At 34.4% G+C, this 19,935-nt stretch overlaps 1 protein-coding gene across 1 annotated transcript in view; it reads right to left on the reverse strand.

Annotated features, from left to right (window-relative positions):
• Nucleotides 1–19,935, reverse strand: part of Malrd1 (MAM and LDL receptor class A domain containing 1) — a 638,713-nt gene that overhangs the window by 532,785 nt on the left and 85,993 nt on the right. The window contains exons 12-14 of the mRNA XM_076872892.1: nucleotides 17,442–17,539; nucleotides 8,834–9,007; nucleotides 1,386–1,506 (exon numbers count right to left, since the gene is read on the reverse strand). Coding sequence (XP_076729007.1) covers nucleotides 1,386–1,506; nucleotides 8,834–9,007; nucleotides 17,442–17,539 — 393 coding nt within the window. The remainder of the gene's footprint in view (nucleotides 1–1,385; nucleotides 1,507–8,833; nucleotides 9,008–17,441; nucleotides 17,540–19,935) is intronic.

Here is a 19,935-nt window from a genome sequence, read left to right on the forward strand (position 1 = left end):
ATATAACAATAATGACTAGGGGCTAAGAATGGTGAGAGTGAGGAGCATAGCGAAAGGTTAGATAATCAGCACCAAAATTCAAATTAGTAAATTCTGATGATCTATGGCACTGTGGGGTGACTATGATTCACAATAAACTGATAAATTCTATGAATTACAAAAAGAGAGTAGCTTGAAGTCTCCAAACACAAATTAATGGTTAGGAGATAGAAACATTAATTACCCTGATTTGATCAGCACATATTGTATATGTGGATTGAAATGCTGCAATTGTATCATGCAGATAGAATTCTAAGTTGTTAAGCAAAAAATCTTCAAAAAGATAGGGAAATGTTAACTATGCAGATTGGATCCTATACACTATATACATCTATCAAATTTTACCACAGCTCCCTATAAATTTGTACAAAAAGTTTTTTTTTAAGTAAATATTTTAAAAAGCTTCTCTAACCCAGGTCTCAAAACAGAATTTTGTGCTGTCTTTCCTCATCAGTGTCCTTAGCTCCTGTAAGCACACAACCCTTCCACTCACTAAGTAGGTTGTTTAAGGAAACATAACTTACTGTATAATACAACCTGCCTGATTTTCACATGAAAATATTTCTGCTTATAGGGATAAAGAGAAATGTAGTGGGACAACTTTCAAGCCACATTCTTATTAAGCCCCAGGGGCAGAGATGGTCAGAGAGAAACATCAATTAGTATTAGAATTACAAAGTTACTGGAGACACAGTGTACTCCCAGAATCTAAATAAAGATTGAATGTCCAAATACCTATCTGACTATTTTGGACCCATTTTCTTTAATAACAGTCTTTTTTTCCCTTAATTGAAATTCTTTACCAAAAAAACAACAACAACAACAAAAATTAAAGAATTAGCCAAATTCCATTTGCTATTTGAAAATATTATGTTTTGAATACAGCTCAAAATTTTAGGGTCAAGTTTTAAGATTTTGGCTGGCTTTAAGCCATTTGTTTAAATACCAGGGAGATTTTGAAATATGAATTTCATTACATGTTCATTTAAAGTACAAAATACAATTAATGGAAAAGTGAATTTTTATAGGAGTATCTTTAAAACATGCAAAATAATTATAATTCTTCATAATTTTAATAATTAAAAATCTTCATGTGACAATTTTAGCTATAAGATTAGGATCTATATTATTAGCCTTCTATAGTATTAAAAGAGAGATTTAAGTAGTAGACAGTGATATAATGTTTCCTTCTTTTACAAAATGTATGTTTTAAGTGTTAAGGTCATACAATATACAATACATCCTGTATTAAGTTTTATTGACTCTAACGTATTTAATATTTTGATATCAAGGAGGCCTACTGAATTCTATGCTTAAAATTTCAATAATCACAAGAGAAAACTTACCTTTATTTTGTATGCTGCCGCCTGGGAGTGACTTATGTGAAACTTCACATTCCTGGGATATACTGATGTCATCTATAGCAACAGAAGCATTTGATGACAAAACAGTGGCTTCTAAAATTAACTATAAGCACAGAAAACTAAAATTAGTAAAAATAAATCATGAAGGTAAAGACTTACAATCATATTTCCTTGTAGAAAGGAATTCATTTGCCCATCCCATCTTCCAATCTAATTTTAGAAAATCATTTTGACCATAATATTTAAATTATAATTTTATTAAGTCATAACTCCTTCACCAGCATCTTATATAACCTTAATACCTTACATAACCTTGTTTCAATTAAAAGTCGTAACATTTATCAGGAGTGAAGGACTCTCTTCCATTGGAGCCATTAAGAGTCATATGCATTTAAAATGAGCTCTTTGGGGTAATCAACTATGAGGTTTTACAACTCAATTTAATTGAGATAGGAATTCATTTGTAATGGGTCTGCTGGAGTTAGTGATTCATTTACATATCAGAATATTTAAATATGAGTATATATTATGTATACATATACAGAAACATACTTAGTGTGGTAAAGCACACAATCAATAACCACATACAGTGGTTAATCATATTCATTTGCTAAAGCACTCAGAAGCAACTATTTAAGCTTAATTTATTCTAACACTCTGAATAATTGCTGATATAATTTGTTTTCTTCTTGTTAATCACTCACATTATTATGTTGTTATTCTCCCACCAAAAAAAAAAAAAAAAATTGGGAAAGAAGAAATGAGGGAGGGAGAAAACAAAAAACAAATTATTTCTGGAGCCCAAGGACCTGAGTGGCAGACCATCAGTCCAGACACAGCTGGTAGGTCCGTCTCCATCTTATCACTTTGCTTGTGTTGGGGCTCAGGAGATACTACCCCAAAATGCAGCACCATGGAGGTCACTCTGCCCTTCCCTTGCCTTACTGTGGAAGAGTAGATCAAAAAGGAACTCTATGATTCACTTCTCTTCTTATAAGACCCCCACGTGAAAACAGTCCTGTCCCACACCTAGAGAAATGGAGTCCCACACAGAGAGGTCAAGAGAATTGAACAAATAGGCCTTGCTCTGTTCCCTCCAATTTATTATCATTAGATCATACTTATTTTTTTATCTCATCCAAGTTCTTTGTAATTTTCCATTCTTCATTGAACCTAAACATAAAAAATACAGTAAATTTTACCTGGGTCTTTATTTCTAGAGGCCCATGTCAAATAAAGCTTAATGTTTTCTTTTTCTGTTGTTAATCTATCTCTTGTTATAAGGATAGCAACTAGGATCCTTGTGATGGACAAGGGAAGGTATTACTTTTCTCTCCTACACTTGGCATAATAAGTTAACAACTGTAAGTGCTGTAGAGGAGTTCAGTATAAGACACTAAGAGAAGCAAAGAAAAGCACTCTAATGTTTCTGCCAAGAATGTGCGACTAAGAATATGGGGAGGCATGGGGGAATGGTGGAGAGGCAACACTAAGCCTCAGTTATAATAGTTGCTGAAGATTTTTCCTCAAGGAACTGAGGTAATAGCCCAAGCAAAAGCAAGGAGATGTGAAAGTGCTGGGTGTGTTTAGAAAACTAATTGGGTACTTTTAGGGGTATAGGATTTTAAGAGAATAACCACTTAATTGGATAACAGATTAAAAGGATCAATTGTATGAGTTGGCAAAGCCCAAGCATTGATTCAAAAAATAAATAGCTCAGACTGCAAATATTTCAGCCCGTTTCTCAGGGTTTGTCCCAGATACTCAGAGGTATAAACAGAAAAATCTCTGCAGAGATGTTTGCTTCAATGTTGGCTTTGATAGCAAATGACTAGAAACAAAAGCAAATCCATAAATAAATGGTGAGATAGACTTTGGACACACTTCCCACTAAAAAAACATACTGACAGGTTATAATTTCGCCATTAATTTAAATAATCAAAGTTTTAAGAGAAAAATGGCTGTTAACTCTTACAAATGTACAGCTGTAAATAATCATGGTCTTGTGATTCCAAAATCACCTTGGCTATTCCTACTTTTTCTTGCTTATTTTAACCAACCTGATCCTTTTGAGTTGTGACCAAAGGCAATTATCTTTGGGAACTATGATATCAGTGAACAATAAGAGAGAAAGAGGTTGTTTGGAAGAGATGTTTCAACCATAGATGCAGAAAAAGTAAACACTTCATTTTATATAAGATTTTCAAGGTAATTTGAGAATTTCAATTTCAAACTAAATGAAGCTGTGCTTCCCTTTTAAAGCGATCTTTCAGGAACTTAATTTTTGTTTTATCCAATTATTTAACTGTCTTAAAAAAGCAAAATGATTTCTTGCTTTCACAAACCACAACAACTCATAAATATTTCATGATCAAGTGATTTTATTTGTACATCTGCAAAACTGGAAGAAGCTTTCCCAGAAAAGATTCAACTAGTATATTTATATATCTTGTCTTATAAAAAAACAGCAAAATAAATATGAATCTAAGAGGGGAATATACTGAGAAGTAGACAGAAATTAGAAGCTTCACATTCCTAGGACATACTGATGTCATCTATAACTCCTATAGCAATTGAAGAATGATGATGTTATCACAATATGAACAATAGCCAACTTTCATTCAGCTGTTATTCTATACAAGGCACATGCACTTCTTTTAATCTTGTGAAAATGGTTCTATCTTCACAAAACTGTTATTTATTTGTTGGTTGGTTGGTTGGTACTGGGATTGAACTCAGGGGTGCATTAAAACTGAATTACATCCCCAGTCTTTTTTTTTTTAATTTTGAGACTGGGTCTTGCCAAGTTGCTTAGGGCCTTGCTAAGTTGCTGAATCTGGCCTTGAACCTGAGATCCTCCTGCCTCAGCCTCTTGACTCATTGGGATTGGTGTGTGCTACTGCATCCAGCTTGTCCTTGTGTGTAAGTGAAAGATAAAGAAGTTTAGAGAATATAAGTAATTGATTGAAAGTCAGATATCTATTAAGAAATATATGTAACCTAAGCCAATAATGATTATGCTGATGAGGGTGTAACTGCATTTCTACAATAAAATAAAGAGATAACTGGTCATCCAGAGATGGTGTGAAACAGAGCTAGCCAGCATAACAAGATTGAAGAAAACCTTAGACAAAGAAGGCTGAGGGCATATCAATTTTATAGAAACTAGGTCAGCTTCTACTTTAGCATTATAAATCTTACCCTTCACTGAATCTTCAACTAGTGTCAGGAAATTGTTATTGATTTATATCATTGATGAAAATAAAGGGCAAATATGGTATTAGTCATTGTTGTAAAATTCACAGAGACATCTTAAGAAGATATCTAAAATATGATATGTTTAAATAGGAACTAGCAGAAAATAGACCAACTTGATATCAATGGGTGGTACTCAGAAAAAGTGGCCCTTTAGATATTAAAACTGAGAAATCAGGTGTGATGACATGTGCTGAGAATTCCAATTACTCAGGAGGCTGAGGCAGGAGGATTACAAGTTCAAGGTCAGCCTGGGCAATTTACAGAGACTCTGTCTCAAAATTAAAAAAAAAAAAAAAAAGATTAAAATAACTAGGAATGTAGTCAGTAAAATGTCTGACTAGAATGTGCAGAACTCTGGGTTCAATTACCAGTCCTGGAAAAAATAATGATACAAAGAAGACAAAAGCTGCAACTTCATAGGCAAACACAAACATGTTGAAAACAGCAGTAGTTAGGGGAAAAAAATGAAAAATTAAGTTAAAGTACTCACTTGAAAAGCTTAATAGAGCAAATGAGCAGGCCAAGTTAAAACAGAATTGAAAGAATACTATTAACTATTTCACATGAATTCTTCCAATAAAGCCCATTCAGGTAATTGAGAGAATATCAAAATGTTAATGTAATGTTCTTACCAAAAACAACAAAAAACAGACTAATCCTTTGTCAGCAGGAAGAATAAATGTCCTACCAACTGGGGGTCTTATTTCCTAAGAAACTCAAAGCAATTTGTATCCTGTTATGGTCTACAATTGACATCAAAAGAACCACACTGAATCTGAATTTCATGGCTAAAGGGAACACAGAGGTCACAGAGTACAATACCTTTCTTCTTTCCAATATTTGGATTGGATTGGATTACACTGTATAAATATATTCAGCGCTTAGTTACATTCAACTGATGGCTAGACAATGACTAAAGTCACCCTTAAACCATGCAGTCCACTAACTTAAAGTGCCCAAATCCTCACCTTGTTCCAAGAAGACTAAATTTAAATACTTGAAATATTTAAACCTTAGATGGAATATTTGTAGGTATAATATTATTTCTATTTGTTGTTGATAAAAGAATGATGTAGAACTGCACCTAGCTAGAATCTTCATCCACATTTTCACGCTTTTAAAAAATATGTTTGAAGAAATTCAGTTAAATCCAACATACTATCAGCATTTGTTTTTCCTGCAGAGGACAAGAAATGGGCTGGAAATTGATACAAAAGACAACAAAAGCTGTATCTTCATAGGCAAACATAAACATGTTGCCATCAGTTAATTCTGAGGGGTGAGTACACGTGCATTCATTTCTCTCTGTATTTAGTGCCAGTTGGAAATATTTACAATATGTGCATCATGTTAATGTAATAAATAATACCATGTGTGAATTTCTGTGTATATTGATGAAACGTACGTGTGCATGTATGTGTGTGTGAAATCTGGACTGCTTCATAAAAAAAAAATGCAATGCATTTCCATAATTCTTTATCTAAAGATTTTGTGACCAGGTAAGTTTTGAGATTTGTATAGTTCAGAGCTAGATGTTGATATAACACTGGTAGTGTTTATTACAAGATACCCTCGTGACGATGGGGAACAACACTATAATCAAACCCATGATTAAATAAACTGCCAAAAGACCTCACATTGATTTAGGTCAGGTTAGGTTTTGCTTTTGTTTTTCAAAAACTTATTCCAAATTTAATTGTTTAAATTGCCGACTAGAGATTGTAGACCTACAAGGGTAAAATTTGATGGTGAAATTTGAGGGAAATTTTTTTTACATATATATTTTTACTTGTTTGTAGTTTCTAAAACAAACATGTGTTGTAGAGAGTCACTTCCTAACAAGATAAAAGGAGGAAGAGGAGGGCAGGCACAGAGGAAAACTCTACCTTCTCTGAAGTTAATTAAACATGTGTGAGGCCCAGCATGAACTCAGCATCAAAGCAGATTAGAGAGAAAAACCAACACGTGGTGTGGTGCTGAGTTACCAGGAGGGAACCCAGAGAGGAGCAGCAGCAAACAGTGCTGAGTCAGAAACCAAACAGTCATCCCATAAGAGCATCCCCTCCAACCACTGGCCATTTGACCTCCCATGATAAGGAATCGTCTCAATATGAAAGGTAAAGCAAAACCCCAACTCAAACTCCAAACAAAGAAATATGAAAGAGAAAAACAACTACAGTATGAGAAACTCTTCAATAATAATGATAATGATGGATCAATGAGAACTTCCACTGGTGGAAATAAATGGCACACAGTTCAAATCACCTTGTTTACCAAATAACTAGTCCTGGCAAAGGACATTCTGTTTTCTTCTCAATGGGTTGAGGATAAAGTTTGATAGATCTTGGTTTTATTCTAACCAAAAAGAACAAGAGTGAAAACCATTATATAGATAATATAAATATAGGAGGCAAGAGGTCCAGTTGTTCTGATTTTTCCCATCCTGTCCCATACTACAGAGATGGATGTGGAGATGAGTATGTGACCGGCCTTTGTATCTAATGTTTCCCAATAAAAAGCTACCAAAGGTGGTTTTGTCCATGAAACGTAGGGACCAAATTATAAATTGATGTTTGAAGAACAGGGGAAATTTGTATAACTTCTTGGAGTGCAAAAGCCTAGAATTCTGGCCAGCAGGAGATTTGTTTGTTTTCAAAATGAAGAAGAATATTAACATTAATTTAGTACCTACTGTTCCCAGACAACATACAAGTAATTACCATAGCAACAACAATAGCTGACTTGTGTGAGCTCACTCCATGCCAGTCTCTTCTGTACGCTTCTCACACAAAAAACATTCAATCCTACAGCAATTCTATGAAGTAGAGACCCGCTCATATGAGCTGATGCTTATTTCATATTCCTCTGATTCCATCGGGAAGAAGTTCCCTGCAGCGACACTGCTGTTACTTCTTAGTCTTTCCCAGGGGAGGATCAAGATGTACGTGACTGGTGATGTTAGAACAACACACTGGGCATGCTCCACTCATCCTCCTCTTCCTTTCAACATCCCCCTTTGGGAGGCAGCCTCTACTCCTCCCTGCTAATGATAAAAGGCTTCCCCTAGAGGGAGTGTCCTGTGTTTCTCTAGCAGAGTCTTGCTCTGTGGGTAAATCTATTTGTTGTAATGTCAGGGATTATTTGATGTATGTGGCTGCAAATGTTAAAGATTTAAGTATTTTTGGAGATTCTGCTCCAAAATATTTTGTTCTTGGCTTGACTTCTACTTTTATCTTAATTGGTTCAGAAATGAGGACCACAGGAGGCAGGTTATTTATCAGGGACTCATGTTCGTAGCCTACAGTGATAAAAAGACAGAGGGTTTAAGAAATTTCCCAGTGATCCTACACTGGGTCTTGAACCCCAGGCTCCAAAGTGTATGTGCCACAGACCACATCTTACCTACACTCTCTTTACTACTCAGACTCTTCTGAAGTGTTGCTTCTATCATCACTGTGATTCTCAGAGATTAGGAAATAGAGGGCTTGAAGATGATATTTGAACATAGGCTAAAAAGTTGGAGCAGAGACTGGCACATGGATCCCCTCACTCCAAAGGTAGGGTGTTTTCCAATATGTGCTACCATCTGATCTATGTTCTAAAACTGCTCTTTTCAAATATCACCTACAAGTGATTCATGTCCAGGAGGGCAAAAATTGGAGCATCCATTTATGAAGTTTCACTTGCCTTCTTTGATTATCAACCAAGACAATACCATCAGAGGTGGATAAAAATCCTCAATGTTAATGGACAGGAGAAAATGAGGTAATAAGATTAAATAAGGTAATAAATTAAATTTAATAAATTAAATAATAAATAAATTAAATAATAAATAAATTTAATAAATTAAATAAGGTAATAAGATCTGTCTCAAGTCAGATATTTTTTTCCCCACTACTTCCTATAATTCACCATCTCCACTTAGGGAAAAAAATTCTTTTAAATTACTCTTCTCTCTGGCACCCTATTGAATGCTTATCTCCATTTTTATTACTGTTCCACACATACGTCTTGAACACTTAAATCAAAAATAGCCTCTATTCATCCCTGATCATGAAGGAACTTGCTTTATTAATAGTCAATAAACTCATGGTAAATGTATGTTATCCTATTGTCTGACTGATTAACTGAAGTATCTTTAGCTGAGCTGTATTAATTTTTTAAGTGCTTACCTGAAAAGGCAGTCTAGATTCACCAGCTTTTGCAGAGAGATCGATTTTTGCTTGACTCCACTGAGATTCATAGAATCCAACCATTTCACCTTGCTTTTGCAAATCTCCATCCAGAGATGTTCTTGTAAAGACTGAGAGATATGAATGCTCAGATAAATGATACCAAAACCGTACCTGTTGAAAAATGTTTAGAATGATATAAATATTCCATTTACCTAGCTCTCATAGTTTTCTATAATTTAAAACAGCCAAAAATATATATATATATTTTTTACTTTTCCCTTCCTCCGAGTGTGCAACCCCAGACAATGTCACTCTTAGTATTTCTCCCTTAAGAATCAAGGCAACTACACTACTATTTTTAACACATTCTGGAGAAGGGTCTATATACCTGGGACACTAGCATACTACCAGCACTGGTTTGCAGACATACTTGTAAATACATGTCCACACAGTCACGGGTAGCACAGCTTTGCTTCCGATAAAGTTTCCCAGGATGCTTCTCTCTTGCCTCTTGTAAATTTGGTAAGAATAAAAGTTTATTAAAAAGTGTTACAAAATCAGGTGTCATCATACATTCTTTTTTGCTGTTTGAAACACCAAGAAAAAGTTTTCTTGGAAAATTCCTTCCTAAAGTAATCAATGATGAATGGCTTACTTTCTGCTTAAAATATCAGTCTTTTAGTTTATTTTTTAAACGTCATATAATTATATGCAGTCATTAAAAATGAAAAAATTATATTGCTGAAATGGGACGATCTCCACAATAATATTCTTCCATGAAAAAAAATGAATAGATGTAGTATGAAAATATATACTTAGAGCTGGGAATGCAGGGTTGGGGCTCAGGGATAGAACACATACTTGTCCTGGGTTTGATCCCCAGAAAAGAAAGGATGAGAAAGATAGACAGATGGAAGGGAGAAAAAGATAATATATCAAAATGTAAACAGTATTATCTCTAGGCCATCAAATTATATTGTCTTTCAACTTCGTCCTTTAATGTTTCATATTATCTGATTTTAAACCAAAATCATGTTTTACTTTAAAATCAGAAAACAGAGATGCTTTCATTTTTTAAAAAATAAACAGCTGTTTAGTATACAATGTTTCCCTACATTTTAGAGAATTTCAGGATAATACAATGTTTAACATAATATTCTAAAACTTGTTTTATAGGTATCCTTAAGTAACTATGTAACATTAAAAAAAATTCTTCCTAAGCAATTGTACTCAATACTTTTCATGAATTTCTTCTCTGTTGTGATATCATCAAGCAACTTGGGAGTTCACAGGATACTGTTTGTCAATAATTCAAGCCAAGTAAAAAAGCCTTCTTTGTGAAGCCAACAAGCCGTGATCATTTCACTTTTCCTCACCATCGATGATGGTATGATCTAGAGGTTTGATGGCTGAACCACATAATGAAGAAAGTAGAGAGGATCATGGCTGGTGATGACAATAGCTTAAACACAGCATTTAGTGCTCATTTATTCCACCAATATTCACTGACCACTTGCTAAGTGCCTGGTAATGTGTCAGGCAAAAATGAATTGCCTTGCCAGGTGCAGTGGCGCACACCTGTAATCCCAGCAGCTTGGGAGGCTGACACAGGAGGATCGTGAGTTCAAAGACAGCCTCAGCAAAAAGTGAGGCACTAAACAACTCAGTGTAGATCCTGTCTCTAAATAAAATACAAAAAATAGACCTGGGGATGTGGCTCAAGTGTCAAGTGTCCCTGTCAAGTGTCTAATGGTCAAGTATTCCTGAGTTCAATCCCTGGTACCCCCCCCCCAAAAAAAAAATGAATTGCCTCAATTTCAACTGGATGTTGGATGATTCATTCTAAAATGTGTCAACAAGAGAAACCAAGTTCAGATACATTGCATCGATTTATTCTTCTCTGTATTGTCACATGGACTCCAAAGGCTATTATTTCAATGAAAATCAAAATTCAAAGACAAAGCTCCTTAGAAACAGAGTCCTAATCTTGGCTTCAAAGTGATTCTTTTTCAGTTTCGTTATATTTTTAAATTCTTTTTTTTTTCCTTTGTTGTAGGCTCTTCTGTTATATGGACAGATATTACTGTATTAGACAACCCAACTTATTTCACTGTTAGGATCCATTTCTGTGATGAAACTTGACAAAATGTTTCAAAATGTTGTTGTTGTTTTCATTTCAAAATGAAGCATTCTATGCTCCAAAGATTCTTTTTTCAATATCTACTTAATTGCCAGCACTGAGTCAAAAATTCCTTCTGATTGTGTGTGTCATTTTAGACTTTATTACCATGCTCACCTAAATTCAGATCTTGACAGGTAAATTATAAATGTAAAGTCAAATGGAAGTGTTTAATTAAATATCATGGAAAAAGAGGATGCATGTTCCCCAAATGCAATTAAATTTTAGATCCATGCTGTAAGTTTCACATGTTTCCAGCTTGTAAATATGCAAAACAGAACTTCAAACCTAGTTGTACAAGAGATGTGCGGACCCCTTCAGAATTTCAAGCTGTCAAACTGTCACTCAGCACCTCACCAGTGTGAAGTTATTTTAATATTGTACTAAGTGTAAATGCCAATGGGATCCACGTTCAACAGAAGAGCTTAGAACTTATATTTAATTTACTCTTTTAACAGATTTGCATCAGAGAGAGTTAACTTCTTTAGCTTATTAGAGACCAAGAAATCTCCCATAATCTTTTCAAATGTAATAGTGTTAAAGATGAAATCATTGAACGAAACTTATTATCGCTGTGATTTCACCTACATATTCACGAAACGTGCAAACTCGGTTAATCTCAGTCCAATTCATACTCATAGTAGTGAAGCAGCCAGAGACCCCCACCCAGAAGACCCCCACTATATTTGTAGCATATAAGTTCCTCTTCTTGTCAGAAAGCTTCTTACATAGCATATCAGCAAAAACTTCTGCAGAGGGCTTTGTGGTTTGTAGTTTCCTTTCTTTATTTTTTTTGTAAATGAAAGGTTTTTTTAAAAAAAACCTTTCAAACCTCTGTCTAGTCTTTAAAAACTGGAACAAAAAGCACTTGTCATGTAAACCTTCAAACCCCTCCTCCCAGTGGGTATAAAGTTCAAAGAGTTTCTACACTTGAGGTCCAGAGAATGTTTAGGAGATATCCCCCCTGGATCCTGTAGCCAATAAATGTGCTTCCTGAAAATTCCTCTGGTGTCCAGCCATTTCTGTCCTACATCATTAAGACTCTAAATAATTAACTCAAAACCACAGGTCATCTTTTAAATGTCTTACAAAACCTATTAAAGGAATTTGTATTTACTAGGTATTCCATTAATATCTTTTTTGAAGAAGAAAGAAGAAAGGAATAAGTGGGCTTTTAGTATTAGTTCTTAAGTAAATATCTACAGAGAAGAAATCTGCTCAATGTCAGGGAACACATAGAGCATCAGGTGTCCTTAGCCACCTTGGAGTCTTTTGGAGGAAAGAATAAACAAAAGAAAAGGAGTTCAGTGGATTAGACAAATGGGAATGAAGGGAAGGGCAAGGGGATAGGAATAGGAAGAGAGTGGAATGAATCTGACATAACCTTCCTATGTGCATATATGAATACACCACAGTGAATCTCAACATCCTGTACACCCACAAGAATGGATCCTAATTAGAATAAGATACAGTTCATGCTCATACAAATATATCAAAAGAGATTCTAGAGTCATGTATAACTTAAAAGAATAAAAAAATAAGTAAAAATCATAAGCAACTAAAAAAGAGACACTGAAATATAATAAGTATAATGAGAAAGCTATGAAGATAGTAGGACTATTTAAATGTAAATCAATTTAAATTATACAAAATTTAAAATTCAGTTTCTCAGTTATATTAATCACATCTTACGTGCTAAGTAACTATAGGGAGTGGCTACTGACTGCCACATGGAACATAACAGATGAAGTTTTCCATCATCACAGGACATGTTATTAGACAGAACGATATAGCATGTAAGTGAAAATCAAACCAACTATTCAGAATGGATTTACTGCTTACCATTTAGAAATGAAAGTTTTTTTCTAGATTCATCAAAAAACCACATCAATGTTTATAGCAGCTCAATTCACAATAGCCAAACTAGGGAACCAATCTAAATGCCCTTCAGAAGAATGGATAAAAAAAAAATATGGTGTATGTACACACAATGGAATATTATTCAGCCATAAAAAATAATGAAATTATGGCATTTTCAAGTAAATGGATGGAGCAGAAGAATATCATGCTGAGTGAAATAAGATTCTAAATAATTAACTCAAAACTATGGTCATGGTCTGATATGTCAATGCTAATCCACAGTAAGGAGGGTGTGCTTAGACTAGAGAAGAATAGAGGAACTTTGGATTAGGCAGAGGTAAGGAGAAGGGTACAAGGGTTGGAAGAATAGTAGAATGAATCAGACATTATTACCCTATGTGTGTGTGTGTGTGTGTGTGTGTGTGTGTGTGTGTGTGTATTTACATGACCAGTGTGATTTTATATCATGTACAACAAGAAGAATGAAAAGTTATACTCCATTTGTGTATGATGCATCAAAATGCTTTCTACTATCCTGTGTAACTAATTAGAACAGGTTTTAAAAGGTATTTAAATAAAATGTTAATGAAAAATATCCAATTGTATCTTAGGTTTTCACTAAAGTTTGAACATTTTATTTGCATTGTGACTATTCAAGACCCTGAATCACTGACTTCAAGAGACTCTCATGTGGTCAAAGACTCCCAACAAAGAAGGTCCTTCAGTTACCAATCAGAAAAACTGAAGCTCAAATTATTTTCATCTCTTTAATTGCATTCTGATTCTATTTGTACACAGAAAGAAAGAAAAGTCAAAAATCAAGAAAGCAAGCCAGAAAGAAAAAAATCATCTTACTCCAGAAGCAGGGGCCATCGGCACAGGTGACTTTACCAGTCACTGAACAGGGCAGTTGCATTGGACTGTGCTATTCTCACCAAGACCGCTTTTTGGTCTGAGGTCTAGCCCCTCCCACAAAGCAGCTCTGAGGCTCTTTCCTATTTGCTTCTGGGAAAGATGCCCCAGGATGTTATTTAGAAGTTTAAAAAGTTTTTTTTTTTTTATTTCTCTATTTTTCATTCCATTTTGATCCTCCTCCTATTAAAACTCGCCTCCTCAGACCTAATGCCTTTTCCTCATTTTTCTTATGATCTTTGTCCCATGGCCTCCCCATCTCAGAGCCCCATGGCCACACATTCATGTCCTCTCTCCACTGTATTCCAAACCCTTGGCAACAGCACCATCCCTGGTTCACACTGGACTTCTGTCTTGCTTAGTCTGTCTTTTTGCTAGACCTGATCTATCTTTTCATGAATCTTAACAGTCATAGGTCCAAAGTCACAAGAATAATAAACAAAAAAAGTTCAAAGAAAACAAAGATTCCTGTTGCTCCTAAAAAAGGTCATGTTGGAAGGTGGATCAGCATCTCTCAGGAACCTCTGTCTTGTGAGGGCAGTCATGTGTCTAGGTTGTCACTGTAAGCCTGGCATTGAAGAAGGGGCAGGGGGACAGAATAGCTAAGGAAGCAACACAGGATGAACCAAAGGTAGAGATTACATTACTGTCATCCTGAGCATTCAAGAGAAGACTCTTGGAAGAATTGTTTTTGGTTTGGGATTTTTCTTTTAACTTCCTTGAATCTGAACCTCTTGAGAATCTCCTTGCATTGGCTACTGGAAAACCTAGACTCTCATGTGTACCCTGGTCCCAGTAAACTTTACTCTGAGAACCAACCCATCTCTCGTATCATTTATCTTTGTTCTGATTTCCCAATACGCAATTTTTTTAATTTACAATTTTTTTATTTGATGTATTAAAATACATTCAAAACAAGTTGAAGAATTAAAAACAAAGGGCAAACAGTAAGCTTACAAACTAACTTTGTAAGCAAAAGCTTTCTATTGTCCTTCTTGTATCTAATTACAAAGTCTTTAAAGTAAAATTATATTTTATAATAGCAATATAAATATGAAGATTAATAGAACAGTATTATCCATATTCATCCCCCATCTTACTTATATTTCCTAGTCAACTGTAAATAATAACTGTACTTCAACATCAATAAGAAATAGTAGCTTCTGGTCCCCACATGTTTTATTTGTCCTATCTCCCATCTCAGTGAAAAAGAAAAATTCCAAGTTTCCACCAGCGGCCAAAGTGATTTTTGAAGCTGTTAAATTATAGTCCACATCTCGAGCAGTGATTAGTTTCAGGAACAATTGTGCATGTTGATGCCATGTGTTGGCTCTATACCATGCAAAATGACCCTAAAATTGTGTTGCTAGGAAAGGTAGCTCAGAAGAAAACTCATGTTCTTTTAAAGTCCTTTCAAAAAATATCCCTAACTGTATTAGTCTGATATGATTGCATAGGAGAAAAATCATATAATTTCACAAAATGAAGGCTTTAATCACATCAAAGGGCCTAACTCAGGTTATCTCACTGCTTTATCATTTTACAATGAAGAACATTTGTGCCATGAAAACAGCCATTATCAAGAGGTTCCAAATTAGAGGCTCTGCTGCATTCGCCAATTATCAAAAAAAAAAAAGGTAAAAATTTGGTTTCCTTATTCTGTAACTTTTATGAAAAGAAAGTGCCACATATCACCATGGACTTATAAAAAGATCATGAGGACAGTCCTTTGAGGCAAAATTAGCTATGTGTACCTCTAAGTAGCTTCCCGTAACAAGTGTACTACTACTTCCCAAGTTGGAAAGTCATCCAAGTATGCCTTCACTTCAAAGATTACTAAAATTCAAGCAGATACTGACAAAAGAGATAAACAAATACTTCTGTGGAGGTCTGTGGTAGCTCCTTGATATGTTCTCAGTTTTAAAAAATAATGTAAACCATTCAGCCAGGATCCAAAGCCTTTGGAGATTCAAGTATTGGTACTAAGGTAAGCTATCAAGTATTTAAACTGTCCAGAACATTTTCACTGAGCCCCCATGTAAATAGATTCCACATCAAGGCTACACATTTGAGCAAAAATAAAGCAAAGTGTCCTCAAGTGCAAAGGATGACAAATTGAAACTCCATCCCAAAGATAACAAATTAGTGACTATCAGCAAGCATACAGGGATGGGAAATGGAGTCATCTTCAAAAACAAAGAAATATAAATAAATATAATATATATATATATATATATATATATATATATATATATATATATATATATATATATATAATTTTTTTTCTTTCTGGGATGCTTAATGTTTGTTTCCTAATATACCTAAAGCAGACAGAATTAACACATTTTATTCTCTTGCATTCAATGTGTTTTATGCATACAACTCAGTGGATGACCTTGAAGTTATGTTAGCTTGTAAAGTACTTTTTAAAGTGCTAAGTGCTTCTTGGGTTCTTTTTAAAAATCTATAGCTTTCTACTACATACAATTTAATTAAATTAAAGTTAGGAACACGTAAAGGGCATTTGGATGATGTGAAAATGGAGACAGACAGTTGTTTTATTTCTTATTCCCACAAAGAAACAGAGAGAAAGACAAAGAAAAAAAGAAAGAAAGAAAAAGACAACTTATTAAGAGCTCTGGGCACTCCTGTTCAGACTTATACCAAGCTGAACATATAATTAGGTTTATAACTCTCAATGATGTGTAATTTATCATCAGGAATGTCTGAGGCAATGCTGTAACACTACATTTATATTCAATGAGTTCCATGTGCTGAAGTATTGATCTCTTCATTATTTTCTGATAAGTAAAGACAAATAGATAAACTGAAACCCTAAAACTAAAAGTCATGTTGGAACTCTTAAAAGGTCTGAAAAGAATGCAGGCTGAATAGAAACATCTGATTTAGGTATAAAGTTTGTGAAAATAAAGAAGTCATGGTCAGTGAATGCCTACTATGTGCCAAATACTTTGCCAGGGATGTTGATCATATTTTAATCCTTACAACCATATGAAGGAGATAGTACCATGTTTTTTGCTCCTAGAATAGAAAGTGGGCCTCAAAGAGAGTATACAACTTATGTAACATAATTAGTAAGTAGAAAAACTGAGATGTGAATCCATGCTGATTCCAAAGTCTTGCTTTCTTCTGTATTGTGCAATTGAAATATTTTATTGCTTGATTTTTGATTATCTGGCATGAGAGGACTAACTGAAAAATAAAATTTCAGTCCATGCAATTATCTTTTCTGAGCACATTTATATTTTTGCATTGTTTCACATTATTTTTCTCGTTGATTTATTTAACTGATTTTATGTACTTGGTTCATATTGTTGGGCAAAATAGCAAGTAATTTTGGCAATGTGTAATCCATTGGTGTAGATTCCAGAAAGAACCATGTGAAAAGAATATAAAAATTACCAAAAGCTTCCTTAATAACCCACCACCTCCCATCAAATGCTGCAGGATTATATGCTGCAAATGGGCTTCTGGAAGGGCATAGCATTTTGTGCTGAAATAGCTTATATAATTTTTTCTCAACTCATCAGGAAAATGGTATTAAAACATGGCAGGCATTTACTAGCAGAGTAACCAAAACCCACTGGTTTACAACCACAGAATGGTCAATGGAAACTCAGAAAAACTGATTACCTGGCATGGAGTAGAGGCAGTGAGCAATTTTGTGAGGATGGGACTTCCAAGCTTGGCCACCCCAGGGGATCGATGTGGTCCCAAATAAATAAATGATCCTGAAAAAACAAATGTAGTCATATGGATATAAGTTCTTTTGTACAAGTAAAACTTCTTTGCTCAAGTTTCTTATCCTTGTACATATTCAAGTGTCAACCAGACAAAAGAAAATTACACTTTTACTTATTTACCCTTTAGCTCTGTGGATAACTGAAAACATTTTCATATGTGCTACATTAAAGATCTAAAATTAAATTTGATTGATTAAAAAGAAGCTCTTGATCCAAATCAGCTAAACAAACATTTTTCTTGCTTTAACTCACATCATAGAGTTTGAAGTCAAATTAAGTGAAGCTTCTAAGCTTACAATTAGATATTCAACATGTTCTTATAAAATTCCCACAAGAGTCTTATTTTTAAGTTTCTTCACAGAGTACTGAAGATCTGAGCCTATGGAATGAGTTTGGTTTCTCCTGGGGCTTACATATTTGACATTGTTGTCTGTGCTAGAGGGGATGAAAGCTTAATTAAAGATCTAATCTGAACGTTAACAAAATAACTGCTTTTAGATTTTAACTACAGAGGATGTGCTCATGGCAAATGTATGGGAGGATAACATCTCTTAGCAGCTCAAAAGATCACACATCCTGAGCTGTTGTCAGGGGTAGCTTCATTGAATATTGAAACCTTACAAGGAAGACTGTGCCAAACAACGTCAAGGTCTGATCCTGCCCTTTGATAATCGCAAAGTGATGGGCAACTTGCAAAGCCCAGGTACTTTGAGAAAATATCACATTCAGACAGTGATTTTCTTGAACACAGGTCAGTGCTGACTAAACAAAAAGGAAGGATTTCAGAATTAAAATGCACTAGTTTATAGATCCCTTCACACATTTAACCAAACAACCAAGGGTAAAAGTATCCACATCTGCCTTGACCTCACCTTTTGCAAAGTATATACCCCTTTTAATGCAATGGCCTGCAAGTTATAACACAAGTTTGGAGAAAGTTAGAAATCAGTCTTTAGTACATATAATGCAAAAATAAGAAACAAGCATTACCCTGCAACATAAAGAAATATAATAAAAGCAACCCGATGAAGTTTTGCTCAGGAATGGTAAGAGTAGTTTAATATTTGGAAAATCAATTTTCATTGCAAAAATGTCAGTTTGATGACCATGTGATCACCACAATAGAAGCTGAAAAAAGCACTTGAAAATTTTAACATACAGTCTTTATATGTTTTAAATGTAGCACACCATGAGTGAGGGAAACATTCTTATCTGATAGAAACAACAAGTGTTCAGCAAACATGGCACTTAAGGTTGAACTATTGACAGCTTTTCCCCTGAGATAGGAACAAGACAAGTCTAGCAGCCATCACCAGTTCTATTCAGCAATTTCCCAGAGACCTTACCCAGAGAATGACAGAAAACATAAAAGAGAAAATATATATATACAAATACACCCACACATACATGGTTTAAGATGTACAAAGAAAATAAAATTGTCTTTATTAGTAGATAAAATAGTAAACCTGGAAAATAAAAAATATATATATACACTCTGAGCTATAACAAACTTGTCAAGGCCATTGGATATACAAGGTCAGTATTTTAAAAAATAATCAAATTTGCTATATATCAACAACTTACACATTTTTAAAATGGGACATTTATAATAGCTGCAAAAACCTAGAAAAACATAGCAAGATTTTCAAACTTCTACATTAAAAGCTACAACATATTACTAGAGATCTCAAGTAATTGAAAAACTAGAAACCTTAAGAAGATTCTCTTTCAGTGAAATATAAATAATGGTTACATGTGAGAAATCATTTTATAACCATAAACTGGAAAAATTTTAGGAGAATTAAAATGTTTCTTACTGATAGAAAAACAGGGAAGAGTGCTCTTATTTTGTTGCTAGAAATGGAAGTACTAAAATTTGGGGAGGGGCTGGGGATATAGGCTAGTTGGTAGAATGCTTGCCTTGTATACACAAGGCCCCAGATTCAATCCCCAGCACCACAAAAAAAATGTGGAAAAGTTAATGTTTATTATTTAATATTAAATGTTAAAATATGTTTTATAGTATTAAATATTAAAATATTTATGGAAATGTTAAAACTTGGGGATAAGTCAATATTTGTTAAATAAGATACAACATATCTTGCTGTAAAAACAGAGCCTCATTCCTGGTTACCTACTGCATAAAATTAAAGTTGTTCGAAGTAGGGAAATGAGTACAAGAACAAATTTTGCAGCATTGTCACGATGTCGCTGGATTGGAGAATGGCTACATTTGTAGGCATATGCAGATTAAATAAAGCAAGCAAAAACGTGAATTATACCGCTTCTACTTCCAGAAAAGACTATCATGGACCAGATTGAACCTCTGAGTTCAATTAGGAAAAAAAATTCAGAAACAGATATAAATAATGATTTTCAAGTAT

Source organism: Callospermophilus lateralis, chromosome 13 (assembly GCF_048772815.1).
Source record: "Callospermophilus lateralis isolate mCalLat2 chromosome 13, mCalLat2.hap1, whole genome shotgun sequence".
In the NCBI taxonomy this organism is placed as follows: Eukaryota; Metazoa; Chordata; class Mammalia; order Rodentia; family Sciuridae; genus Callospermophilus; species Callospermophilus lateralis.